Raw genomic sequence first — 27,963 nt, 5'->3', positions numbered from 1 at the left:
ATTTGATTGTGCGGAATAGCCTCAAAACCATAGCATAGACCATTTCGCCTCTAGCATACGTTTAAAGGCGATTTATTTCCACCATATCCGTTCATACGGTGAACGAGAAAAACTGTACATAATTCAAACTGTATGTATACTCTCGTCTCCTGTCTTCGAGTACACTTTATTCAATAAACACATCCTTAAAATAATGATCTATGCGTGCTGACGGGCGAATGCTAGGCATATTATAATTATTTATCGAACCGTGCCACTGCCACCTCACTCTCATAGTTTATTCATGTCTAAAACCTACGAAAAATTACATTCTTCATGCCATAGCTGAAGATCCACTATCCAATAATCACAACAATAATCAATACGCTTAGCAGTTCCGTCATGCGTCGCTCGTTTGTAGCTCGTATGACCACATGATTTGACATATTCCCGACGACCATACCACGACGTGATGGGCGCTGCAACAGAACAGCACAAGCAACTAAGGCCTCTCATCTCGTCACGATTGCCAGGGCAGCGCCACACCTCGCCGGGGCGGCTGACCTCGTGCATACCCCACCCGCCGCCGTCCCGACCCTCGTGCGTACCCCGCCGCTGTCCCGATCCGCCCAGCAGCGGCCGGTCACCTCACTTGAGCGGCGCCGCCTCGTGGAATGGCAGAGAGACAGAGGACTGGAGAGCGGCCCCGGCCCGGACGGACGGTCTGTATGTCTGTGTGTCTGTGTGTGGCCGCGTGCTCAGCGGGCCGCTGAGATTCCCTCGTGGACTGCCCCTCCGGCCTGTCACCGCTCGGCCGGCCGCCGCCGCCAGCCCGTGACCCAGGTTATAGCGAGACTTGGACCATCAATGGGGCTTCATGAGTTTGTCCGACTTGCGACGGCGGCCACCAGAGCGGCGCCACGTCCGCTGCCGTCCTCCGAGAGCATCAGCTCAAACTGAAATAAACGACAGCGGTCATTGACGGAAAGGTTTAGCACAGCTGAGGAAAATAAATGAAAATGACGGAGCATATTGCGCTGCCGATTACTTTATTACCGTATTATTTTCGCAAACTTGAGTCGTATGAAAGGAGCATATAGAAACGGGTGACACATATACATAGAAGGGCGACACCACCCATCTTTTATTCTATTGTTGTCCGTGGATCATTTCCATACACCCTGGAAGCGACTTACATCACATAACCTAGCTAAGATGGCTCACCTGGATGCCGGGGTTGATGAGCTGGTTGATCTGTTCGCACATGAGCCGGTGCACGTGCGGGTGGTAGCGATACACGGAGCCGTCCACGCCGACCGTCACCGACGGCCGGTTCATCTTGTTGAGCAGCACCGCCAGACCGGTGCCCACCAGGAACGCCGCTCTGGCGACATCAGACGACAGGACGGTCAGCTCGGCAGCGCGCGTCAGAGAGGGGTTTCAGTCATACCATCGATGAACGTTAACTCTTCACGGTAGTCATGCACACGTGTTATGACCAATTATGAGGGACTATTATAAAGGCATCTACTTATAATCACAATCTATATTTACAAAGACCGCCTTAATGGCCACTTGCACACCGGGAGCTAAGACAAAAAGGCTACTTATAAGTCGGAAAATAAGATTAGTCTCTACTGTCAGCAGGGCAGACTTCGCTCCCTTTGCAGGAGCAGCGGTCGATCCACTGTCGACTCGGTACCCACCTCCTGGAGACCACCTCGCAAACGTATCGGACGTTCTCACAGTCCTCGTCCGTGGCATTGTCCAGGCCGAGCTCCTCCAGCACCATCCGACAGTTGGTGTAGTCGCCCGGCGCGTCACTGTATAGGAGGAGGGGGTCAGAGGTCAGAGCGGGGAGCACCATCCGACAGTTGGTGTAGTCGCCCGGCGCGTCACTGGGTCAGAGGGAGTGAGGGGTCAGAGCGGGGAGCACCATCCGACAGTTGGTGTAGTCGCCCGGCGCGTCACTGGGTCAGAGGGGGGAGAGGGGTCAGAGCGGGGAGCACCATCCGACAGTTGGTGTAGTCGCCCGGCGCGTCACTGGGTCAGAGGAGAGGGGTCAGAGCGGGGAGCACCATCCGACAGTTGGTGTAGTCGCCCGGCGCGTCACTGGGTCAGAGGGAGTGAGGGGTCAGAGCGGGGAGCACCATCCGACAGTTGGTGTAGTCGCCCGGCGCGTCACTGTATAGGAGGAGGGAGTGAGGGGTCAGAGCGGGGAGCACCATCCGACAGTTGGTGTAGTCGCCCGGCGCGTCACTGGGTCAGAGGAGAGGGGTCAGAGCGGGGAGCACCATCCGACAGTTGGTGTAGTCGCCCGGCGCGTCACTGGGTCAGAGGGAGTGAGGGGTCAGAGCGGGGAGCACCATCCGACAGTTGGTGTAGTCGCCCGGCGCGTCACTGTATAGGAGGAGGGAGTGAGGGGTCAGAGCGGGGAGCACCATCCGACAGTTGGTGTAGTCGCCCGGCGCGTCACTGGGTCAGAGGGAGTGAGGGGTCAGAGCGGGGAGCACCATCCGACAGTTGGTGTAGTCGCCCGGCGCGTCACTGGGTCAGAGGGGGGAGAGGGGTCAGAGCGGGGAGCACCATCCGACAGTTGGTGTAGTCGCCCGGCGCGTCACTGTATAGGAGGAGGGAGTGAGGGGTCAGAGCGGGGAGCACCATCCGACAGTTGGTGTAGTCGCCCGGCGCGTCACTGGGTCAGAGGGAGTGAGGGGTCAGAGCGGGGAGCACCATCCGACAGTTGGTGTAGTCGCCCGGCGCGTCACTGGGTCAGAGGGGGGAGAGGGGTCAGAGCGGGGAGCACCATCCGGCAGTTGGTGTAGTCGCCCGGCGCGTCACTGGGTCAGAGGAGGGGTGAGGGGTCAGAGCGGGGAGCACCATCCGGCAGTTGGTGTAGTCGCCCGGCGCGTCACTGGGTCAGAGGAGGGGTGAGGGGTCAGAGCGGGGAGCACCATCCGACAGTTGGTGTAGTCGCCCGGCGCGTCACTGTGTCAGAGGAGAGGGGTCAGAGCGGGGAGCACCATCCGACAGTTGGTGTAGTCGCCCGGCGCGTCACTGGGTCAGAGGAGAGGGGTCAGAGCGGGGAGCACCATCCGACAGTTGGTGTAGTCGCCCGGCGCGTCACTGGGTCAGAGGAGAGGGGTCAGAGCGGGGAGCACCATCCGACAGTTGGTGTAGTCGCCCGGCGCGTCACTGGGTCAGAGGAGAGGGGTCAGAGCGGGGAGCACCATCCGACAGTTGGTGTAGTCGCCCGGCGCGTCACTGGGTCAGAGGGGGGAGAGGGGTCAGAGCGGGGAGCACCATCCGACAGTTGGTGTAGTCGCCCGGCGCGTCACTGGGTCAGAGGGAGTGAGGGGTCAGAGCGGGGAGCACCATCCGACAGTTGGTGTAGTCGCCCGGCGCGTCACTGTATAGGAGGAGAGGGGTCAGAGCGGGGAGCACCATCCGACAGTTGGTGTAGTCGCCCGGCGCGTCACTGGGTCAGAGGGGGGAGAGGGGTCAGAGCGGGGAGCACCATCCGACAGTTGGTGTAGTCGCCCGGCGCGTCACTGGGTCAGAGGGAGTGAGGGGTCAGAGCGGGGAGCACCATCCGACAGTTGGTGTAGTCGCCCGGCGCGTCACTGGGTCAGAGGAGAGGGGTCAGAGCGGGGAGCACCATCCGACAGTTGGTCTAGTCGCCCGGCGCGTCACTGGGTCAGAGGAGGGAGTGAGGGGTCAGAGCGGGGAGCACCATCCGACAGTTGGTGTAGTCGCCCGGCGCGTCACTGGGTCAGAGGGAGTGAGGGGTCAGAGCGGGGAGCACCATCCGGCAGTTGGTGTAGTCGCCCGGCGCGTCACTGGGTCAGAGGAGAGGGGTCAGAGCGGGGAGCACCATCCGGCAGTTGGTGTAGTCGCCCGGCGCGTCACTGGGTCAGAGGAGAGGGGTCAGAGCGGGGAGCACCATCCGACAGTTGGTCTAGTCGCCCGGCGCGTCACTGGGTCAGAGGAGGGAGTGAGGGGTCAGAGCGGGGAGCACCATCCGACAGTTGGTGTAGTCGCCCGGCGCGTCACTGGGTCAGAGGGAGTGAGGGGTCAGAGCGGGGAGCACCATCCGACAGTTGGTGTAGTCGCCCGGCGCGTCACTGGGTCAGAGGGAGTGAGGGGTCAGAGCGGGGAGCACCATCCGACAGTTGGTGTAGTCGCCCGGCGCGTCACTGGGTCAGAGGAGAGGGGTCAGAGCGGGGAGCACCATCCGACAGTTGGTGTAGTCGCCCGGCGCGTCACTGGGTCAGAGGAGGGAGTGAGGGGTCAGAGCGGGGAGCACCATCCGACAGTTGGTGTAGTCGCCCGGCGCGTCACTGGGTCAGAGGGAGTGAGGGGTCAGAGCGGGGAGCACCATCCGACAGTTGGTGTAGTCGCCCGGCGCGTCACTGGGTCAGAGGAGAGGGGTCAGAGCGGGGAGCACCATCCGACAGTTGGTGTAGTCGCCCGGCGCGTCACTGGGTCAGAGGGAGTGAGGGGTCAGAGCGGGGAGCACCATCCGACAGTTGGTGTAGTCGCCCGGCGCGTCACTGGGTCAGAGGGAGTGAGGGGTCAGAGCGGGGAGCACCATCCGACAGTTGGTGTAGTCGCCCGGCGCGTCACTGGGTCAGAGGAGAGGGGTCAGAGCGGGGAGCACCATCCGGCAGTTGGTGTAGTCGCCCGGCGCGTCACTGGGTCAGAGGGGGGAGAGGGGTCAGAGCGGGGAGCACCATCCGACAGTTGGTGTAGTCGCCCGGCGCGTCACTGTATAGGAGGAGGGAGTGAGGGGTCAGAGCGGGGAGCACCATCCGACAGTTGGTGTAGTCGCCCGGCGCGTCACTGGGTCAGAGGGAGTGAGGGGTCAGAGCGGGGAGCACCATCCGACAGTTGGTGTAGTCGCCCGGCGCGTCACTGGGTCAGAGGGAGTGAGGGGTCAGAGCGGGGAGCACCATCCGACAGTTGGTGTAGTCGCCCGGCGCGTCACTGGGTCAGAGGGAGTGAGGGGTCAGAGCGGGGAGCACCATCCGGCAGTTGGTGTAGTCGCCCGGCGCGTCACTGGGTCAGAGGAGAGGGGTCAGAGCGGGGAGCACCATCCGACAGTTGGTGTAGTCGCCCGGCGCGTCACTGGGTCAGAGGGAGTGAGGGGTCAGAGCGGGGAGCACCATCCGGCAGTTGGTGTAGTCGCCCGGCGCGTCACTGGGTCAGAGGAGAGGGGTCAGAGCGGGGAGCACCATCCGGCAGTTGGTGTAGTCGCCCGGCGCGTCACTGGGTCAGAGGAGAGGGGTCAGAGCGGGGAGCACCATCCGACAGTTGGTCTAGTCGCCCGGCGCGTCACTGGGTCAGAGGAGGGAGTGAGGGGTCAGAGCGGGGAGCACCATCCGACAGTTGGTGTAGTCGCCCGGCGCGTCACTGGGTCAGAGGGAGTGAGGGGTCAGAGCGGGGAGCACCATCCGACAGTTGGTGTAGTCGCCCGGCGCGTCACTGGGTCAGAGGGAGTGAGGGGTCAGAGCGGGGAGCACCATCCGACAGTTGGTGTAGTCGCCCGGCGCGTCACTGGGTCAGAGGAGAGGGGTCAGAGCGGGGAGCACCATCCGACAGTTGGTGTAGTCGCCCGGCGCGTCACTGGGTCAGAGGAGGGAGTGAGGGGTCAGAGCGGGGAGCACCATCCGACAGTTGGTGTAGTCGCCCGGCGCGTCACTGGGTCAGAGGAGGGAGTGAGGGGTCAGAGCGGGGAGCACCATCCGACAGTTGGTGTAGTCGCCCGGCGCGTCACTGGGTCAGAGGGAGTGAGGGGTCAGAGCGGGGAGCACCATCCGACAGTTGGTGTAGTCGCCCGGCGCGTCACTGGGTCAGAGGAGAGGGGTCAGAGCGGGGAGCACCATCCGACAGTTGGTGTAGTCGCCCGGCGCGTCACTGGGTCAGAGGGAGTGAGGGGTCAGAGCGGGGAGCACCATCCGACAGTTGGTGTAGTCGCCCGGCGCGTCACTGGGTCAGAGGGAGTGAGGGGTCAGAGCGGGGAGCACCATCCGACAGTTGGTGTAGTCGCCCGGCGCGTCACTGGGTCAGAGGAGAGGGGTCAGAGCGGGGAGCACCATCCGGCAGTTGGTGTAGTCGCCCGGCGCGTCACTGGGTCAGAGGGGGGAGAGGGGTCAGAGCGGGGAGCACCATCCGACAGTTGGTGTAGTCGCCCGGCGCGTCACTGTATAGGAGGAGGGAGTGAGGGGTCAGAGCGGGGAGCACCATCCGACAGTTGGTGTAGTCGCCCGGCGCGTCACTGGGTCAGAGGGAGTGAGGGGTCAGAGCGGGGAGCACCATCCGACAGTTGGTGTAGTCGCCCGGCGCGTCACTGGGTCAGAGGGAGTGAGGGGTCAGAGCGGGGAGCACCATCCGACAGTTGGTGTAGTCGCCCGGCGCGTCACTGGGTCAGAGGAGAGGGGTCAGAGCGGGGAGCACCATCCGACAGTTGGTCTAGTCGCCCGGCGCGTCACTGGGTCAGAGGAGGGAGTGAGGGGTCAGAGCGGGGAGCACCATCCGACAGTTGGTGTAGTCGCCCGGCGCGTCACTGGGTCAGAGGATGAGGGGTCAGAGCGGGGAGCACCATCCGACAGTTGGTGTAGTCGCCCGGCGCGTCACTGGGTCAGAGGAGAGGGGTCAGAGCGGGGAGCACCATCCGACAGTTGGTCTAGTCGCCCGGCGCGTCACTGGGTCAGAGGAGGGAGTGAGGGGTCAGAGCGGGGAGCACCATCCGACAGTTGGTGTAGTCGCCCGGCGCGTCACTGGGTCAGAGGATGAGGAGTGAGAGGGCAGAGCGGGGTTGTCACTGTTCAATGGAGGAAGCTCCTCCAGCATCATACGCAGTTGGAGTACCTACTCGTCAATGTCGACAACGGTTATGTGCCTGATTATCTAGATAATCTTGTGTGGGCTGTTCTAAAAAAAAGATATCCATGACCTCAGTTGGTGTAATGTGGTAATGTCGCTTGAGATCATGTTCGCTGGTATTGATAAATTGATTATTCACAAATAACGTTACGATTTAAAAGTGCAAGCATGTTACGTTAAACTCCGGGGATTAAACTCCCGGGATTAAGCGGATGGGGCAGCTACCAGTTTACGTCATGAGTCGAACACCTGTAGACGCTGAGCATCACACGTGTGCCTGGGTACGGCGCTCGTCATTTGGCGGTAGGACAAGTGTTCAACCCTTCCTCCCCTCCCCGGCATCCACCCTGAAATTATTTCAGATATCTATGAAGATATGCGGTCAACCAGACTCTAACAGCAATGACATCTTGCGGTTAAAGATCAATACGGTTTCATGTTATATATCTGCATTCTAGGCTAATTAGATCTAAAAAGATTTCTGAAAGTGTTTGCTGTAACTAATTAAGTTTCATTTACGTCGCTTACCTCTCGACCTCTGTGACGTATTTGGTGTAGAAGCTGCCCTTCTCTGCGAGTTCCTCGGAGCCCAGGCCGCCGAACAGCAGGCCCTTCTTGGTCAGTCGCTGCAGTACCAGCCGCACCAGCTCTCCCATGTACATTCCGCTGATCATTTTCTCAAACACCTGACGTCCAGGGTTGATCGAGTGCTGGTCGATCTCGCGGTCGTACTCTGGAAAAGGAAGTCATTGATCTGGATCAACCCGCAGCCGACAGCAGAGTGGTGAATCGGTGCCGTAAACCGATTGTTTAGTGAATGGTATAATACATTCGGGCTGGAGGAGGCACAGGGGATGTCGCGTTAGAATTTGCCAGTCCAGTCTTGTCTAGCTTTGACGCGTACAGCGTACTAACATTTCAGTTCACCATGCCGGCCGCGGACTGACCTGTGAGCACGTGGTCGAGCTCGCCCTTGCTGCCGAACGCGCCCCACTCGGTGTTGACGATGACCTGTTTCGGTTCCTCCCAGCTACCGTCCCACAGTTCCACGTTCTCCAGACGCTCCACATAGCACGCGTTCGTGCCCGTGCCTGACAAAAGATGGATGATGGCGTGAAAAGACCGCCTGGTGAACGTTCAGTCCGTATTGAAAGCGTCTAGTGAAACTTTGAATAATTAGATCAAGCGAATTAAAAAGAAATGGAACGTCCAATTCCTCCGATCATTGGATGACAGCATGACGATTATGCAATACCCTATCATGTAAATAAATGATTTGAACGGGTATGCATTACGACCTTAATCACGATTCAGATATACGACCGATAACATCTGAAACCCACCAATAATCAGGCCGACGTATGTGTCGTGCTTCTTCCATGCACAGGACATCAGTGTGCCGGTTGTATCGTTCAGCACGGCACAGACCTTTATCTGGACGTCCTGCGAACACGATAAGAACTGGATAGTATCGGTCGGCTTTGAGGCCGAAAAACGCCTACTGCTATCGGGGAGAGCGATACCGGTGCACTAAAGATCACAGTGGCGTTAGGTCAAGACTGAAGAGCGTGACGGGGTCTTATGATAAGCTATGAAATGCGCATTATATAAGCATTTGAAGAGTTGTGATAGACATTGGAACGGAAGAGACAACCACTAACAATCGCCGCGCTGTATTGTCAAGCAGTAATAAGAGTTGGCTCATTAGTTGTGGTGTCGATTTGAATACTCGTATATTCCGACACTTAACGACTAAAACGACTGTAAATAATGTGGTGTTATCTCAAAATGCCGCAAGTTTCTGCACTGCCGCCACTCACATTCCGTCTTTGGATGGCCTCCTCCAGCAGTTTGACAACATCCTCTCCCTCGACTCCGCTGCAGCTGAAGCCTTTGGTCCACTGCGCCAGCCGCGCCTCGGTCAGGCCGTGCTGACTGCACGGAAAGCTAAACGTGAAGCCCAGCGGCAGCACCTCGTGTTCAATGTGCTGTGCGTGCGCGAACGTCGACAGACACTCGGCGATGTGGTCAAACAACTGTGGGCGGAGAACGAGAGAGCTGGGTTAGTTAAGGAGTAAACACCAACGAAGCTACTAGGCGATATGGATGACCGTAGACCTCTGTATACAAAGGTCTATGGAATGATGCATTTATCTTTCGAACCGCTATTCAATATTCATATCAAAATAAGCTGGAAATGCCTTCGTTGGAGGAATTTCAGTAAGATGGTCACGCAATGGGTAAAACGAGTAACTAACTGAGAATGAAGTAAATGGGTATCTTAGTACCTACGAGTAAAAATTCATGGCTCCAACAATGTTTTATATTTACAACGAAATTATAAAGTCTTCGGGCCGATCTTTAGCAATGCAGCCTCTTTGAGTGACAATAGACTTTAGCTCAAGCAGTATACAAAGCCAGCGGAGCGAATTACACCACGGCTACGATTACAGAGGATTAGATACGGTCAGGATGGGGATCTACCGACCACCAATGACGTATAAATCAGGCGATACCGCGTAATTCCCGAGCTTTGCCGTAGGATAGCCTATCTGCGGTGCACTAGGGACAAGCTACGACGCAGTAGGTTTCATCAACATCAGCTTTTGTTTAGGGTTTGATATACAAATAGTAACGCTGAGCCCTGTGAGTGCACTCATAGGGACTAGGGAGTGATTTAAGAATAGCTTTCTATCATTTGATTCAGTGCTCATTGAGCCGCGTTCCACTCAATAGAATGCTCGGCTGCGGCAGCTATTTCATTGCACCAGACACATTCCAGTGTGTCTGGAATTTATCGATGATGTAGCTGGGAAGCGTCGCCTTGAGCCCCTTATGTAGCCATTTCATCAGAAACACGGCAGTGTCTATCCTCACCATGCGTTCCAGGTAGCTCGGGGAGTTATGCCCTTACGAGAAACGAAAAACACATTGCTTTAATCATCTTCCAGGTAAAATGCCACACTTGATTTACCTTTTGACTTGCCTTTTGACATAGAAGTGACCGTTCAATATCATGTGGTCGTACGTGTGAGAAACGTTTCTCACATTTTGGCTGTGCATTGTTGCCGGTCTGACTGCGTGGGTAGTGGTACTTACATCTTTCCCAGATCCGGTCATAATGTGATGCGGTACGGCAAAGATCCGGGACTCCATCTTGAAGTCGCCGTCGTCCAGCTCTATTAGGAGCACACGGAAGTTGGTTCCTCCCAAGTCCAGAGCGAGAAACCGGCCACGTTCTGCAACAATAAGACGATAGGTAAGTGATTCAGATAGCTCGCAAGGCAAAAACATAGACACCGGCATATTGAGGGCATTGATAAAACACACATATTTAATATAACTTGCAAATACGGCGCAAATCGCCCTGACCACGCTGGCCTCCCCTCTAATTCATAATTATCCAGGTGACAATTGAAAACATTAATGGCTATGACTTCTGTATGTACTCAGAATTATTGACAATATTGTCAATAGACTACGCTAGTGGTAACGCCTGAATCCATACTGCACCGCACGGCATCTCCCGTCCAGTCAAGCTTGACGTCACTGTCCATAGATGGCGCTAACAGTAACGCCTGCATCTAGACTGTACCGCACGGCACCTGTCCAGCCGCCGCACTGGCGGATAGACTGTGCCGCACGACATGCAGCCGTTCGCTGCTCACGCTTTTAGCGCATTCCACTCCCCACAAGTAAAGACGGTGAATTCGGTGAGAAACAAATGCATCTGGAACGAGTGCTGACTACTGAGGATTAAGGACTTGGTGTCTGGTTCTGCCTCGTAGTTCAAACAAACTGGAAAATTGAGCTTTTTGAGCATGACGCGTCTGGAAATGAGCCGTGTAATAACGTCCAGATAATTTAACAAAAGAAAGCGCTATTCATCCTGATCAACCATGATTTTCAGCTATAGATAAATAAATATTGGACAAATTTTGTAAATCATGCACGGCGCAACTCATGCTACATCGAGACAAGGCAGGCCAGAAAGAGCTAAATCATCCTCAGCTCTCGGCACTCGTCAGAGGGGTATAATTGTGTGTAATCAGCAGCGTTCGGCCGTAGTCATCTGCCCCGCGGCTAGGTCACGAACGCCCGAGGGCGGACCCCGCGGCTGGCAGAGGTGTCCTTCACACCAGTCCAAGGTCGATGACGCCGCATCCCCGGGCCGGGAGACGGCGCGCGCACCTCTCCATCCCCAGCCCCGCCCCTTGCCATTGGGTCATCTCCGCGGGCGGTGAATGACGTCAGAGGTGGGGCTCGGCGGCCAAGCCCATGGCGGAACGGTGACTGTCGGCTCTGAGCCGTGACAAAATGCGACGCGATAAGAAAAATGGCGGGAGCAATACGGCCAGGAGCGTATCTGGACCCATGGCCATACCAAATGAAAATGATTGGAAGACGGCGTGATAGCTAGCCCCCAGAAGGCGTTACCACGAACAATTTGGAAAATAAATTCTCTTGTTATTTGACACAGCTCGAACCAGTGTACATACGTGGACGTCGTACAGCTGACACGGACACCAAAAGGATGCATCGGGCTCCATTGACAGCCGTTATGTGCAATCCCCGGAAAGCCGACCGGAGTGACAAATGACAGTGTCGCCGCGCCTAGCCAGCGTCCACGTCCCTGGCTCATGACAGTGGTGACGGTGGTCGTGGCAGTCCTCACGTGCAGTGGCGGCACGTGGCGGACGAGGGCGCGCCGCCGAACCACAGACGTCACCGCGCGGCGGCGCTATTTTTGACAGCAGGGCGCGACACGGCAATGGAGTCGTTTGGTTCGGAACGGCCCAAATGGTGCTCACGGCTCCCGGAGACGGGGAGCTGGCACGACACGAGTCGGGTATCAACACACGGGAAACGGCACGTCGTCAGGGGCAGAAATATCGGGCCAGGACCACCGCGGGGGCATGGGTGTGGCCTCAGCCTGGTAACAGTCGTGTTTTTTTTTTATAAGGTAACTATCACTTAGGCACCTCCAGCGGATTCAAAATATAATACCGCTGTATTACGTAGATATTACGCTGTATAATGTAGATATTACGCATTAGCGGAAGTGCAAATATTATTTCAGAGAGCTATCGTCTAATAAATATATGTGATGCTCAGTTGGCGACTTTCTGTTGGGCGGTTGATTAACGTGACACGTTCAAAATTTTATCTTTCCACTTTAGTGTCCACAGGCGACTTGTACTGCGCAGTTATGCTTAATAAAACTCAATCTCCAGCCGCTGCAGGTAATCAAACATCTCTTTGGCTGTAGCTATGCCGGAACTCTGAATACTTACAAATACAGGCCGTCTAAATAATTGGAAACCCCAATAAGAAATCCACGCCACTGCCTTCTAAGAACCGCGAGGTGTTTACGGAAGTCACCGAACAACCCGATCGACATTGAATGAGGTCAACCCTAGGTGCAAAGGTCACGTAACAACTAAGCACATTTGGCCGCGGTGTCTGGAGTCGTAGGCCTATTCATGGTACAGCCCACCGCTAAAGTAATGTAGGGTTTTACCAATCTCAACGGTTGGCTTTGACTGGCGATTGTTTAATGCGGAGTGATCGAAAAGAAGATGTCAATAGCTAAAGTTGCAGCTGCAAGGGTGACGATACATATAAGCTACATTCAAAGTTTCATTGTAGTCTGGCTAATCGTTCCTAATCTTCAGAAGCAGAACATACCCATGTCTGAAACCCCACATTACTTCTGCTGTGGACTGTACATCGTACCCGTATAACGATGGTCTTTAGTAAGCTTTTGCAACGCAAGCTGTCGAATCAATAAATTCTAACAACATATGCAACGTGAGAAACATGAGAGAGGGCCAACTGACGCATTTACTTTTGGTTTTAAAAGCGGCACTGTTTTAACCCGCGCCCCGCTGGGGGGGGGGGCAGAATCTGCCCCCCCTCCCGTTTTTCGCCAATAACTTCTAAACGCGTTACGCCAGCGACGTCAAACTTTTGGTACCTTATCATACATCAATTTGACACGTTCCCTGAAAATTTGAGCGAAATCCGTCGGAAATTGTTTGAGAAATTGACGTTTTAGTGACGTCATGTTCGCCATTTTCGCCTCAAAAACGGCAAAATTTCAAACGCCGCTAACATCTTCATTTTTAAAGGAATCAAGACGTAACAAAAAAGGTTATGCGTGTTTTCACTTTGTCTATCAAATGGCTATCTCGGTTTTTTGAAAATTTTGGATTTTGGCCCAAATTTTTTCAAAAAACTGACTTTTTTGGGAAAATAATTATAAAATCCAAAATTTTGAGTGTATCAAAAAAACCGGAATAAATGTCAGAGAAGTGGTCTATGTGCACCTACATACCAATTTTGAGAAGAATCGGTTCAAAAATGTGGGAGTTATTCAAAATTTTATGACGTCACGACACACAAATTTTTTGAAAAATGACTTTTTTTGGAAGTTCTAGACCTCGTACGGAAACAAAAATAGCACCATTCGATTCGCCGTGAAAAACTGCATCAGATAGACACCTTTTTAGGCCTTAAAAACCAACTTCAAAATTTGACCTCACTTGACCTGACCTTGACCTGACCTTGACCTGAAATTCATCCAGAGGTGGTCCATATCACTTATTGAGTGTGCCTATTGAATTCTATGAGTAAAATGACCCATAAAACATGTGTCGCACATGCCCTTTACTATATTTTGTTTTTGGTGACCTGACCTGACCTGACCTGACCTTGACCTTGACCTTTGAATGACATTGTATGCAACGAATATTGTCTTGGTAGTCTAAGAACACGTTTTGGGCAATCAGTCTCAGTCCATTCTTCGGCAACTACGGTGCAAGGCCGATACTGTAGAAACTTGCATTTTGTACCCTTGACCTGACCTTGACCTGACCTCTGACCTACTTAAGCAAAAAAAAATTGGGCTCTTGAGATCCGCCTTGTTGAGAGCTTTCGATTGCCGTTTTCCCCGTCTTTCTACGACCATCGGTTCGGAAGTTAGACAGGGGGGGGCAGAGTCTGCCCCCCCCCCCCCCCCAGCAGGGCGCGTATGGCTGAATAGCCCAGTGGGGCGCGGGTTAATAAATAACGACCCCTGGAAGATGTGTATGTGGAAACACTTCTATGGGATGATAGCGACGATGAGCTGAATGGGACTTGAATGCTGAATGAGACTGAATGATGACTGTCGCAATACAGGAATGCCTATTGTACCAAAGTACAGGAATTATACAACAGATACTGTGCCGCAGTACACGGATACTGTGCCGCAGGACAAAGATAAACTGAATGAGAATGCGATGCCTACTTTTGCTCGTGAGCATGACTCAGCATTACCGTCATGGCGTCATTTGAGTTGTGTCATAGTCATCACGTGGTAAACAAACAACTACTCCGAGTCACGCCCGAATGTAACTTGTTCCGTTACTGGGAGTCGTACAATGCAAATACCGTTTGAAAGCAGCTGATTCGAGCATAGTGCAGAAACGGTAAGATGACAAAATGGGTCATATGAATGGGTCTATGCTCCTTTGTATCATCAATTATGACACCTTTTTATCTATGCAAGAAGACAAACGACCATTCAGTCCGCAACTACTGGGTAGCCAGGTGTCAACCAAAGTACATAAGCCCAAAGGCTGGGATGCATTTCACCTAACGATTAAAATTACACGAAAACCAGCAACAGCACTTTGCGCTTTAGTATTTACAGCGCGATCGCATGGTAATTTTTATTTTACTATTGACGAATGGTTTGATGATGATGATGATGATGAATTGGGTTTTTGGGCGACTGGACTACAATGGTCATCGGAATGGTTTGATGAGCCAAACGCGTTACGCGGGAATAAAAGGTAAAACAATAAACATGAACCAAACCAAGGTGTTCCTGTACTTAGGCACAGTATTTCTATATTGTGGCACAATATCCCTGTGCTGCGGCACAGTATCCGTAAACTGCGGCACAGTATCTGTGTATAACTCATGTACTTTAGTACAATAGGCATTTCTGTAGTGCGGCACAGTATCCGTGTATTGCGGCACAGCATCCCTGCATTTATGTTTGCCGCGGCACTCACCGTGTCCATTGGGTAGTTCCTTGACGTAGGTGGGGAAACATTTGACGGTGGCCCTCTGGTTCGTGACCCGGCCCAGTCCCAGGTTGATCTGAGCCAGTAGGCTGGAGTAGACCTCCTGAATCTGCGCCTGACTTAGCACCAGGTCCTGGCACGCCTCCTCCATCTGCAAGGTAAACGGGAACCGCTCAGTTTGGAGCGATATAGCACAACGAGCAGCTACATGGCTCACTCGAGGGGTTCGCCCCGTACAGTTTTGCCAGTAAGTTCATGGGAGGGGCGATAAAGCGACACGGATATTGCATGATAAATTAGCGCTCACGAAAGAAAGCTCCAATGAATGCGGCAAAAAAAGGCTGTTGCTATTCAGATGATAATAGATAAATGGAAAAGAGACCAAGGCGGAATCCAGGCGATAGGATGTAAATGAACACCCCAAATTTGGGTTAATAATGCGAACAATTTACAAATGAAAACGTTCTAGGAAAAGTTTAGACCTATAACTTTAATCGTTCATGTGGTCTGTGGATATGCAATAAAAAAGTATCCAGCACGGCATGACGCAACAAAGGTGGAGAGTTAGAGATAGCAGTCGTGACGAAATCCTCCTGGAAAATGAGGTCGTCGAAACGACTCATTTATCGTCAGTCATAATCGTATTTTTAAATAGCCTGATCACGCAACACGAAACGAATAATCCAAATCCCAATTCCCATTGTCCAGCCACTGAACGGCAGAGGTCCGGAACATTCTTTTCCGCACATCTCGGCTATCGATTCGGTTGCATCACACCCCCAGCAGGCGACCAATGAGAGCACAGCGGCAGTGGGATCGACCAATGAGCGGCCTGCATGCCGGGGTGTGTTGGGCCGACGTCAGAAATAAGTCCAACCCGGCCCCTCTCCCCTCTCGGGCCCTCGGCCCCTCTCCCCTCTCCCCGGCCCCGTGTGTAAGCCGCTACGCTGCGCCGCACGGGAAGACAGTCGGCGCGATTGATAAAGGGTTGGAACTGAGGGGAGATTTGGCAGAGGACCAGACAGCAGTGCCAGGAGGGTCACAGAGCCGACCACCGCCCCAGAAATAGAAACTGGGCGTGCACATTGCACGTGAGTCGGAGCGGTGACCTGGATAGCTGTGGACTGGCCTGGATAATAAAATAATAAGCTTGTGGACTGGCATGGATGATAATTGTTGTGCCCTCGGGGTGGGGGAGGTTTGGACAAACCTGCGTCCGCCTCACTTGCGGTTTATTCCCCCACACACACAACAGAAAAACACATGGCACTATCTCGGCCAAGGTCAAGAACGGAAAAGCTCTAGAGGTGACTCGACACCTCTTCGTCCTTACGACCCAAAACAGTTGGCAATCATAAAGAGAGGGGGTGAACAGGTTATGCGAAATAAAGGATCGAAACTGAACAAAGCCATTTCGAACCAAACATATTACTAACTAAGTGTCGATCGTAATATAAAATCATAATCACCGCAACGACCAACACTATCAACAAAGGCGTAAAACTCAAACGATAATTGCGCGTCCGCGCCAATCGGCTGCGCGGTCAGCGCCACTAAATTAGTTCTCGCCACAACACCACCCCTCTCTTTAATGGGAAACACTCCCGCTTCTTAAGCCTCCCACTATCCGCGGAAACCATTACACTCACAGCTATCAAACGTAACTTACGATGATAGCCCAATCCTAAACGCTACTCGCCCGGAGTGAACCGATCTGGGCCTCTGCGACCCCGCCTGCTACGGCGGGGCCCTGGCTCACCCGCCGGGGCGGTACACTTTGGGGTTGGACAGCGGCTGTGAGCAGGACTTCTGAGTGCCGAGGAGCGGGTGCGCACTGGCGTGGGGCGGGGCTCAGGAACTGGATAAGCACCACCGCCGGGACCACCCCGCGGCGCGGCCGCGTCCTCACCTTCTGGCCGGCCGGGCACCAAGCGTCTAGCGTGGACACGCTCGCCGCTGGTGAGCCGGTAACTTACCGGGCCAGTCCTCCGGCTGATCTGCACGGCCCTCTGGCCCTCCACACGTCCACTCACCGGCTGTCGGACCCGAACCCAGTCGCCGACGCGCCAGCGCGGGGCGCCGGTCGACCCCCGGTCATATCTGGCTTTGTAGGCCGCCTGATACTTTTCGTGTCGCGCACGAAGCTCACCGCCGGTGTCCGGCGAGGAAACCTCACCTGGCACGACGTCCAGCAACGTCCGTGCCTCCCGCCCCCGCATCAGCCGGAACGGCGTCTCTCCCGTACCTGCGTGCGGGGTAGCCCGGTACTCAGTGAGGAACCGCCTCAAGTACTCCGAGCGCGGCTCCCGGGCCAGCCGGGCCGACTGGATGGCGTCTTTTACCGTCCGATTCAGACGCTCCACCATGCCGCAGGACTGCGGAGAGTATGGTGAGCTGAAAGTCTGCTTGACCCCCAGTCGGGTCAAAAAATTACGGAGTTGGGCAGACCGGAACGCTGGACCGTTGTCGGAGACCAGCTCCAACGGCAACCCCTCGCGGCTGAACACCGCCTCCAGGAAGCTGATTATAGACGCCGCCGTCGCGTCCCGACACAGCGCCACCTCTGGCCACCTGCTGAACATGTCGCACAAGACGATGCCGTACCGCTCGTGCTGGGGCCCCTGCATGGGCCCAATCACATCGATCATGAGGCGCTGCCACGGACCGTCCGGAAGAGGAATCGGCTGGAGAGGGGGCCGCTCCTGCCGCACGTGGCCGTCATGCTGCGTGCACACCTCACAGCTCCGCAGGAGGTCACGTACCTCCTTGTCCAGCCGCGGCCACCAGAACTGCGCGCGCAGGCGCTGCTTGGTCCTTGTCTCACCTTGGTGACCCTCGTGGGCGTTCCTCAGGACGCGCTCACGCAGCGCCGCCGGCACAACCAGTCGCTCGCCGCGGAAAAGCAGCGGTCCGAGCTGGGACAGTTCGTCTCTCACCTGGTAAAAACCAGTCGCCCGAGGATCGACATCCCTCTGGCGAGGCCACCGTCCGGCGAGGTACCCCCGGATCACGTCCAGACACTCGTCTGACGCCGAGGCGTCCCTCAGCTCCTCCTCCGTGACTGCTGCTGCTAACGACAGAGCCGCGATCTGGATAGAATCATCATCAGGCCACCAGGTCTCGGCGACCGGCAGACGGGACAGGCCGTCCGCCACTCCGTTCCGCTCCGACCTGACGTACTCGACGTCGAACGCAAACTCCAGCAGCCGGGCCTCCCACCTCGCGACTCGCCGGCCGACGCGGTTGGAGCCCTTGACACCGAAAATGGTGCAGAGAGCTTGGTGATCGGTTCGGAGGGTGAATCGCCGACCCCACAGGTAGTGGCGAAACTTCTCGACGGCCCATACACATGCCAGCGCCTCCTTCTCCACTACCGAGTAGTTGCGTTCGGCCGCCGAGAAAGACTTCGAGGCGTACGCAATGACCCTGGGCTGACCCGAGGCGTCCATTTGCGTCACGCACGCACCGCAGCCGACGTCACTGGCGTCAGTGGAGAGCACCGTTCGTAGCTCCGTGCTGAACATGCACAGTGCTGGTGCTTCGCTTATCGCGTCCTTGACGCGGCGGACCGCGCTGGACAGCGCCGCCGTCCACTCGAACTGGTCCGCCCGGAGCGCGGCCCTCAGCGGCTCTACTGCGTCCGAGAACCGCGGCAGAAACCGCGCATGGTACCCTACGGCACCGAGGAATGCGCGCAGGCTCTTTTCGTCCCGCGGCTCGGCCGCCTCCAATAACGGCCTGATCCGCTCCCGGTCGATGCGGACACCAGCTGACGAGACCAGATATCCCAGAAAGGAGAGCTCGCTCTGATTCGTCACGCTCTTGGGCCAGTTGACCCGCACCTTGTGGGCATCGAAACGCCGCAGCACTTCCCTCAGACGGGCGTCGTGCTCGGCCTGGGACGGCGCGTGGACCAGGATGTCGTCCAGGTATACCTCCACGCCTGGCACCCCCTCCAGCATGGACGCCATCACTCTCTGGAAGCACGGCCCGGCGCTCGCGAGGCCGAAGTTGACGCGCCGGAACCGGTAGAGTCCCTGATGACTTATAAAAGTCGTTAGGTCTCTGCTGTCAGGATGGAGCTCCAGCTGGTGATATGCATCCTTTAAGTCCAGCCTGGAAAAGACCTGAGACCCACTCAGGCGGTCAAGGACATCTTCGATCCTGGGGAGCGGGTAGCCATCCGTAATCACAGCTTTGTTGACCCGCCTCATGTCTACACACAGGCGGATGGACCTATCCCGCTTCCTTCCCACCACAAGAGGAGAGACCCAGGTAGATGCACTGACCTTCTCAATTATCCCTTGCTCCTCCAGCTCCTTGAGCCTGGCACTCACCTCGTCCAGCACTGCCAAGGGCAGCCTCCGCAGGGGCTGGCGCACTGGCGCCACCCCTGGGTCGATGGTCACCCGGTGTTGGTAGCCCAGGATGGCTGGCTGCTCTCCTGACGGAGAAACAGGTCCAGTCGGAGAGGCAGGTCCGGACGGTGAGGCAGGTTGACCGGCGTGAGGGCTGCGCTGGCTCAAGGGCCCCAGGTGCCAGGTGTCTGGGGAGGAGGGACACTGGGGAGCCAGAGTCTACCGTGAACACGACCTCCCTCCCCTCCACCTGGGCTGTCAGAGTCATTGGTGATGCCCCGATTGCCAGCACTTGAACACTGGACACCACTCGCTTCTGGACACAGTGCTGGGCAAAGTGATTCACTTTCCCACATTTGGAGCACTTCACATTGACAGCAGGGCAACACTGGTCCCCTCGCCTGTGTCCAGCACGCCCGCACCCCCAGCACAGGCTACTGCTACTCCCTGCCGGCCTCTGCTGCTGAGGCTGTTGCTGATGAGTGGAGACCCGACCAGCAGCACGGGTCCTGGCCCCACCACGCTGAGGCCGCCGACGCTGCTGCTGCTGCTGCTGGACAGCCTGAACAGGGACTGGAGCAGCTGGTGTCTCCATCACCCGAGCCTCACGTTCAGCCGACTCAAGTGTGTCACTGATGGTGAGGGTGCGCTCCAAAGTCAGGTCAGAGCCCTCCATAAGAAGTCGCTGTCGCAACTTGGAAGAGTTAGTACGCTCGATGACCTGGTCCCTTATGAACTCGTCGGTTCTGTCACCATATTCACAGGAGCTGGCCAGCTGGCGCAGTATCGACACCCACTGCTGGACTGTTTCCTCAGTTTGCTGCACCCGGCTCCTGAAACGGTAACGCTCCACACACACGTTCTGGCGAGGAGCGAACTGGGCCTCCAGGCGCCGCCTGGTGAAGGCGTACTGGTCCTCGCCTTCCTGCTTGACAGCAGCTGGGAGGGACTCGAAAATTCGCTGCCCCTCCGCCCCCAGGCACGTGAGAAGGATGGCCTCCTTGCGCGCAGCTGAAAATGAGCCGCCGCCCACGGCCACCAGGAAGTTATCGAACATCCTTATCCACCGCGGCCAGGCCGTACCGGGCTCGGCGCCGGCCGCCGGCAAAAACGGCGCAGGGGCCACCGAAAAATCCATGGCCGACAGTTATCACGGCCGCGTAAAAACTTACGCCTCGTCGCCACTTGTTGTGCCCTCGGGGTGGGGGAGGTTTGGACAAACCTGCGTCCGCCTCACTTGCGGTTTATTCCCCCACACACACAACAGAAAAACACATGGCACTATCTCGGCCAAGGTCAAGAACGGAAAAGCTCTAGAGGTGACTCGACACCTCTTCGTCCTTACGACCCAAAACAGTTGGCAATCATAAAGAGAGGGGGTGAACAGGTTATGCGAAATAAAGGATCGAAACTGAACAAAGCCATTTCGAACCAAACATATTACTAACTAAGTGTCGATCGTAATATAAAATCATAATCACCGCAACGACCAACACTATCAACAAAGGCGTAAAACTCAAACGATAATTGCGCGTCCGCGCCAATCGGCTGCGCGGTCAGCGCCACTAAATTAGTTCTCGCCACAACAATAATGAACGGACCATCTGCTGGAAACAGCTGGATAGTGACAGTCGAGATTGATAGTTTATGAATATCGAAAGGTACTAACCACAAAAGACAGAAGAAGACAGTTGACGCCGAATGCACTGCTTAATAAACATATCAATAACTGATTGGCGAAAACCGAGCGGTCTTTAGTGAAGGAAAGCACATATCTAAGTGCTTTAATAAAAATACCACAAATGTATATGTCAAAGAAAAAGCAAATATATCGATGTTATGCACAAGCGATAACACATTTGTCAACGCAAAATGCACTACATAGAGATCGCTATGAAGTCTTTCGCATAAAACTTTTATTTAGAAAACTTGGCAGTGAGCCTCATTCGTAAGCTATAGGTAGTTTCTCTGCGTTGACTTAATAACCACTAAAAATAAAGCATTATAGTTCTCGCAAAATGTATGTTGCATCCATAGCGTAAAAAACTACCTACAGACATAAGTATTAAAAATAGATAGGTATATGCGAGATCGCATTCCAAGTCCTGCATGACAGACAGCCCAGCACCTGCGTGGTTAATTGCCATCGCAACGCTCAATCACAAACGGTCGTCGACTCCATCCGCTGAGGAGGGTCCGGTGCCCGGGCCACCGCCCTCGGCTACACCACTCACCCTGGCTGAGGTGGGCGTGGTGACGATGGTGCCCCTCTCCGCCTCGGCACCGGGCAGCCTCAGACACTCGGGCATTGCCTCCGCTATCGACCTGCGTGGTCCCGTTCGACGCTGGCCGGCTCGCCGCACCGTCTAGCGACCTTCAGTCGATCGCCGGCCGCCGGCACCGACGCCCTCCGGCGCGCGGCCCACGCGCGTGCGCCGACCCATCGAGCCAGCCGACACGGCCGACACGTGACTCATGACGTCACAGCGTCGCCTGCGACGTAGCCTGGTGGCCTGATATGCTGGCATGACCGGGCTCTGGCCAAATCTGTCCCTCGGCGTAGCGGTGTCACGAGCAGAGCGGAGCGACCGGAGATATGTGGACGAGAGATTCTCAGCACAGAACGTGGAAGTTCCCACAAATCGATAGGTGGGACTATACTCCTACTTATGCATGAGTTAGTCAATTGATACCTACGTCCTACAGGTTATTCGATTTATTAGTATGCGGCGCTACGTGAAGCTTCGTGGACCTTTTTTAATATTCGCGTCAAATAAAAACAAGGAGTCGATTGGTCGCTAAAAGGGATGCCCCGGCGAATGGGAACGTTAAGTCGAATAAGGCGCAAGCGTTTGTAAAATTAAAAATGTAAACATCTTTTCGGGAAACCTGCCCTTGGACGGTGCGAGAAATTTTACACTGAGACACATTAAAACCAAGCTAAAACGATATGGAACGGGTTTGTTTTGTGCCGTTTAATGGCGTGGCTAAGAGGACGATAGAGACGTTAGGTGTTATTCAACGGTTAAACGGATTCCACAGGATTACCCAACAGATTAATTTCGTCCACGTACAATTCCACGGTCGGCAGTGTAGACTGCAGGTCATGGAAAAATCCAATTCCGTGTGATGTTGACCCAGGACGGTACGGTAGTGACGGAGCCCTCCACCTGTGTAAACAGCGGATGGAGCTCTCCATCGCATTTCCACCAGTCTTCTGAGCAGATCTCGTGACCAGGCCTCGGGCTGAGTCACGATTTGCACGGTTCCACAAATGTCGTAGTTTGAGCCGCTACTAAACACGACTGCGATGGAAAGTTGGGCTTACGAAACCGTCGGATGTCCGGTGAGACATGAGTTGGACATGACTGAACGGAAGACGTCGGAGACAGGTGCCGGCGGTCGACTGTTGCGTCAGCTGTTGTTGAAGGTCAGGCTTGGCACCGGTGTGCCAAAGACTGGATTCCAATTGCATGCCACATTCTGGAACATTCTGATAAGCCGAATGATACATGTATTAGACAGATAGGTAGGTATAGAATCCGTTTTATACCTAATAGGGGACAGTGCACACTCCTATGGTTCCTTTTTATCCAAAACCTTCGTATTTCGCCGTATGTGCTGTTTTCCTATTGAAAGCGATTTATAAAACAAACATGCCATTTGTATAGGACCAAGTCAGCGATAGCCTTAGGTCATTTGCCGGTCATGTCGAAACACTATCACAGCAGATTCTGAAGTCTGAAGTCTGAACATACGTAGGTAGACCCGAGACCGGAGTAAGAATACTTAAAGGAAATAGTTCACCTTTAACATGGGGTTTTGAACTGGAATATGCTTAGGAAGGAGAATGCCTACACATTGCAAGACCATCCGATGGAACTCGACGCCGCTCGACCTGGAGGTCAACAAAGGTCACGGGCTCCAAATTTGAAACCTGAACTGTAGGTTAGAGTGCGTTTTTTTTTTCTTTCAATATAGCGGTTCGCAAGAAAAAGCATACCTAACTACCTACGGTGCGGCCCCGGGCCCTGACTATCGAATTGCCTCTGTCTCGAGTATCGACCAACAAAAATGGTGTTCTTTTGATCGCTAGGTATTAGTAGTTCTAATCCCGAATCCGATATTCAAGATGTGCTGCGAGTGTTTATTCGACATGACCCGTAAGTGACGCTATAGATCATTGTTATAGATCATTCAAAGATCTTTAGATTACACACATTGATAACTGGAAAGTAACTTCAGGTCAGGGCGATCACATCACTTGGAGCCCTTTTCAGCGGTAGCGGCGGTGCACCTTCAATTAAGGGGGGCAGCGGCGTATTTAGAAAATCGCGAAGGGGGGGGCCAAGGGTTTGGAGGGCGCCACCTCACCCAAGGAGGGCGCCATACGGTCGCGAGATAAAAAATCGCTCAGCGGGGTGGGGGGGGGGGGGGGGGGGTTGGGAGGCGTTTTTTACCATGCCACCAGTTTTTTTTTTTTGCGTAACCTCGTATAGGTCGTGCTGCATTGATTTTGCATCGTGTGTATTCTTTATACTCCAGGTCACAAAAGGTCAAGTGTTCTTGAAATGCTGCGCCGAAGGCGCGCGAAATTTTTGAAAACAACCTTTTCCTCCGCTTTTTAGGCACGCCTTTTATACGATCACCGTTCAAAGCTCCTCTCGCTCTTTTACCAAATTTGAAGGTGTAAAAAATACCTAAGGTTTGGTCGGGCCGCTGCCACACAAACTGTATAGAAAGCTTGGCTCATGGGTGTCGATGTATAAAAGTTTATTGGCGGTGGCATATCTACGCACCAGATCACCGTATCGGATTGATACCGGAGCGCGAGATGCGTAAACATCATCCAAATTACCTCAGACCAGCCTTCATAGCCTTCTCACTGATGCATACAGTGTACCCCTACCCACATAACCAGTTTCAATCACCGAAACTTCAGATGCCTGCTGTTGCGGCCGAACCTGTTGACAATACTTAATCGTAATCCATATAGATGCCATGATGCACGTAAAGTAGGATCAATCCGTTAAGACCAAAGACGTGTTTTATGCATCGTAGAGCGTAGATAGTTTTGGTAGGTATAGGTACTTCATTCATTGTGCTGAATGCACGTTCATTTGTGGCAGTTTTCACAGGCAAGACATCAACTATGTGCAATACGAGGGGGTACCCAAAAGTAACGGGAATCGTTCTCTGTAGGCCAAGCCAGTTGTAGCTCGGCATTGCCCTGCTAGGGGCAAACCAGTCTGGCCCCTGGGACTTAGTCTGCACCGTGAGGTGACGAAATAAAGAGGCGCGGCCGCATGGCGCACGTATTTATTGAAGCACTCCCGCCCGATCCGTCGTTTTTTTTATGCATAGCGGAACTGAGCAACAACGCGCATCTGTGAAATTTTGTTTCCTGCTGGGGAAGTCCGCGACTGAAACGGTTCCAATGCTTCAAGTAGTATACAAATATGCTGCCGTGAGCAAGACGCGGGTTTATGAATGATTTTCGCACTTCAAAAGTGGTCAAATGTTATCCCAAAAGCGCCCCAAAAAAGCTTGCCAAGTGAAGTCAAATGTCAAGACAATGCTGATTTGTTTTTTCGATGCAAAGGGAAGTGTGCAAAAGGAAATTGTTCCTCCCTGGTCAAACTGCCAATCAGACGTTTGACTTGGACGTTCTGCGGCGTGTGTGAAACACGGTGAGACGAAAACTCGCCAACAGGTGGCGAAGCGGGGAGTGGTGATTTCATCGCGACAGTGTGCCAGCGCACACCGCCTTGAGTGTCAGACAATTTTGGACAAAAAATGCATGACCCCACGGATCCACCCTCCCTTTTCACCGGATTTGGCACCCTGTGACCTTTTCCTGGTCCCCAGAATGAAAAAGACCTCAAGGGAAACCATTTGGACGACTTTGATAAGGTAAAAGCAAAAACGACGATGGCTCTGCAAGGCATCACCTTGCAAGAGTTCCAGAGCTGCTTTGAGAGCTGGAAAACGCGTCTGCATAGGTGCATTGTCTCGCAGGGAGAGTACTTTAAGAATGACATGAGTGACGATGTGTAGGGATCAGTGAATGAACAGATATGAAACAATTCCCGTTTCTTTTGGGTACCCCCTCGTAGAACGACTAAGTTGAAAAACATGCCAAAGGAGTAAATAAATGATAAGAGGGCAGCGATCAACGGATGTTGCCAATAGGTAGAAGGGCTGCGATCCACAGGAGGGCGCTAATAGGTAGGAGAGCCCCGATCAACATCCCGAGTTTCGATAGTAGGGCACCGATAGGTAGGAAGTTGGCGAGCAGCAGGAGGGCGCCAATGGATAGAAGGGCAGCGATCAACAGGAGGGCACCAATAGGTAGGAGGGCCCCGATCAACAATCAACAGGAGGGCGCCACCAAGTAAGAGGGTGGCGAGGAACAGGAGAGCACCAATAGGAGGGTGGCGATCAACAAGAGGTCGCCAATAGGTGGGAGGGCGGTCATCAACTGGAAGTCGTTAATGAGCGGAAGGGTGACGATTAAAATGGGGGTGGCAATGGTGAGGAGGGCGCCTTTGCTCAAGAGGATGACACGAACAGGAGGGCGTCTGTGCGGAGGGCGCTGGTCAACAGGCAGGTACCAGTGGATAGGAGGGCGGTGATCAACAGGAGGGTGCCAGTGGTTAGGAGGGCGGCGATCAACACGAGGGCGCCAATAAGAGAAGGGCCCCGATTAACATTCAACAGGAAGGACTAGGGAACCAATAGGTAGGAGGGCGGCACTGAACAATAGGGTGCCAAAAATGAGAAAGGCGGCCTTGAAAATTTCACATGAGGGGGCAATAGGTAGGAGAGCGCCAATAATTATGAGGACGCCGATCAGCAGAAGGGCGGCAATATGTAGCAGGGTGGCGACCTACAGGAGGGCGCCTTCGGGTGAGAGGGTGCTTATTTACGGGACAGCGGCTTACATAGGCGACCACCGTTACGCTTAGAGAGCTACAGCCTACAAATGTGGTTGGAGGGCGCCCGAGGGAGCCCTCCAACCGTATTTGGAGGGCGTATTTGGAATGGGCGTCCTCCGAGGGCGCCCTCCATCCGTATTTTCCCTGTAAACACATTCGCGATTGGAGGGCGCCCTCCAGTCGCGATTGTTTTTCGATTCGATTATATCACAATTGCATTTGCGATTGGAGGGCGCCTTCGGCGCCCTCCAATCGCAAAGGGCGCCTTCGGCGCCCAAGGGGGGGGCCATGGCCCAGTGGCCCCCCCCCTGCCTACGCCCCTGAAGGGGGGGGGGGGGCACTGCCAACTTTTGGTCCCATTCTTTCCATGCAACGCCCATACAGCATAATGTTAAAATGGCAAAATCAAGGGGGTACGGTGCCCCGGTGCCCCCCCCCCCTCCCCGTTTCGCCGCCTACGCTTTTCAGCGCTCTTAACTCCATGACTGGGTCTACAGTCTGCTGTCCATGACCTTTTTCGACCTGCTTAGGTCAACGGCTAAGTGCGTCGGCACATCGTTTCGAGTAGGTAAATGCAATTTCCAAAGGTCGCTCACGGTCGTGTGCAATCAAGCGATCCCAATTCTTCAGACTCTGGGCAGAATTGGGGAGGAATTCGGCCGGCCGAATGTAGGGGGGGGGGGCTGTCTAGACGATGTCGGTGAAGAGTTTAATATCGCACATGTGTAACATGCGTTATCTTAACAGTTATATCATAACGTGTTTTGCGCCTAAATAGGTAAACCGCTTACCTCCTTTTTCACGGCGCTGCTCATCTCGACAGTACAGCCCACAGCAAGTTGTATGCGTATCCACCAGTAAACAGATACAGTAATGGTAGAACGACGCTGGCCAGTGGCTTCACCTCGTCACTACTGAGCGGGCACTTCACCGAACCACGACCTCCTCCGCACCACCGAGCTGAGATACTCGAGCGGAGAGTGTGATCGCCCTGCGCCCGCGGGCAGGCGCGTCAAGGCTGCTATCGGCCCTCCCCACGCGGTGTTGGTGGAGTGGGCCCTGATAGCGTGCATGCAGAGCAACGATGATTGCACAGGAGCGTCAACATTGCGTGGAGTGATTCGGTGTTTTTGCACTAGTTGTTATGTTTCGATTGGGCCGTATGGGCGTAGATATACGGACAATGCAGACAAGTCTGAAAACATCAATATCATTACCTATTAGGAGTACCTAAGACTTATAGGATCACATTCGCAATCTTATTAGGACTCCTTTTATAATCACATTGGGGCTCCCATTTAATCTTATCTATTACGATTCGAGTAAAAGCGAGTATCGACCACACGTCTGGTCTCAATTCGTTGTTCTTGGCACATCTGTTATTGTTCGGGGGCTGACGAGTGTCCCTTTGCTCGTCCTTCCTACTGCTGCCGAGATCACTGTCGAATGCTAGGACGTAAACGTCAACACCCCTGCAGGTCAGCAGTGGCCATCACCTGACGACGTTTAGTCGGTAAGCGCGTCGCTAGTCACTCAGTTCCAACCCCCTTTCAATTGATCAAATATTTTAGGGGCAGTGATCAACAGAACAGCAGAAGGGGTAGCAGTGAGACAAGATGCTACCACACAATGCAAATAAACGACTCTGAGTGCAGCATCGAATGGACGGGAACCGGAAGTGCGGGTATGTATGAACTTGAAGATTCACTTTTTGTAATCACGAAACAG

General features: G+C 54.3%; 2 protein-coding genes across 4 annotated transcripts; both read right to left on the bottom strand.

Annotated features, from left to right (window-relative positions):
- Positions 1 to 37: 37 nt before the first annotated feature.
- Positions 38 to 27,225, bottom strand: LOC122380152 (hexokinase type 2-like). Of its 3 annotated transcripts, none has more exons than XM_043363018.1 (10): positions 27,027 to 27,225; positions 14,928 to 15,090; positions 9,964 to 10,103; positions 8,685 to 8,900; positions 8,208 to 8,307; positions 7,812 to 7,955; positions 7,393 to 7,597; positions 1,686 to 1,802; positions 1,204 to 1,363; positions 38 to 935 (listed from the first exon to the last, which is right to left on the bottom strand). In XM_043363018.1, the coding sequence occupies exons 1-10, from the start codon at positions 27,048 to 27,050 to the stop codon at positions 855 to 857; spliced, it is 1,350 nt and encodes a 449-aa protein (XP_043218953.1). In that variant the 5' UTR covers positions 27,051 to 27,225; the 3' UTR covers positions 38 to 854. The 3 variants fall into 3 exon arrangements, with proteins under 3 accessions (XP_043218953.1, XP_043218952.1, XP_043218954.1); XM_043363017.1 differs by lacking the exon at positions 27,027 to 27,225 and adding an exon at positions 21,532 to 21,744; XM_043363019.1 differs by lacking the exon at positions 27,027 to 27,225 and adding an exon at positions 16,150 to 16,201.
- On the bottom strand, positions 16,155 to 20,878 carry LOC122380151 (uncharacterized protein K02A2.6-like). Its single transcript, XM_043363016.1, has 2 exons — positions 20,520 to 20,878; positions 16,155 to 19,383 (listed from the first exon to the last, which is right to left on the bottom strand). Exon 2 carries the CDS (start codon positions 19,151 to 19,153, stop codon positions 16,631 to 16,633), a length of 2,523 nt encoding a protein of 840 aa, XP_043218951.1. The 5' UTR covers positions 19,154 to 19,383; positions 20,520 to 20,878; the 3' UTR covers positions 16,155 to 16,630.
- Positions 27,226 to 27,963: the final 738 nt, after the last annotated feature.

Source organism: Amphibalanus amphitrite, unplaced genomic scaffold, assembly GCF_019059575.1.
Source record: "Amphibalanus amphitrite isolate SeventyFive unplaced genomic scaffold, NRLGWU_Aamphi_draft 000092F_arrow, whole genome shotgun sequence".
Lineage (NCBI taxonomy): Eukaryota > Metazoa > Arthropoda > Thecostraca > Balanomorpha > Balanidae > Amphibalanus > Amphibalanus amphitrite.
The sequence above is the reverse complement of the archived record's forward strand: the minus strand, read 5'-3'. Positions and strand labels throughout refer to the sequence as shown.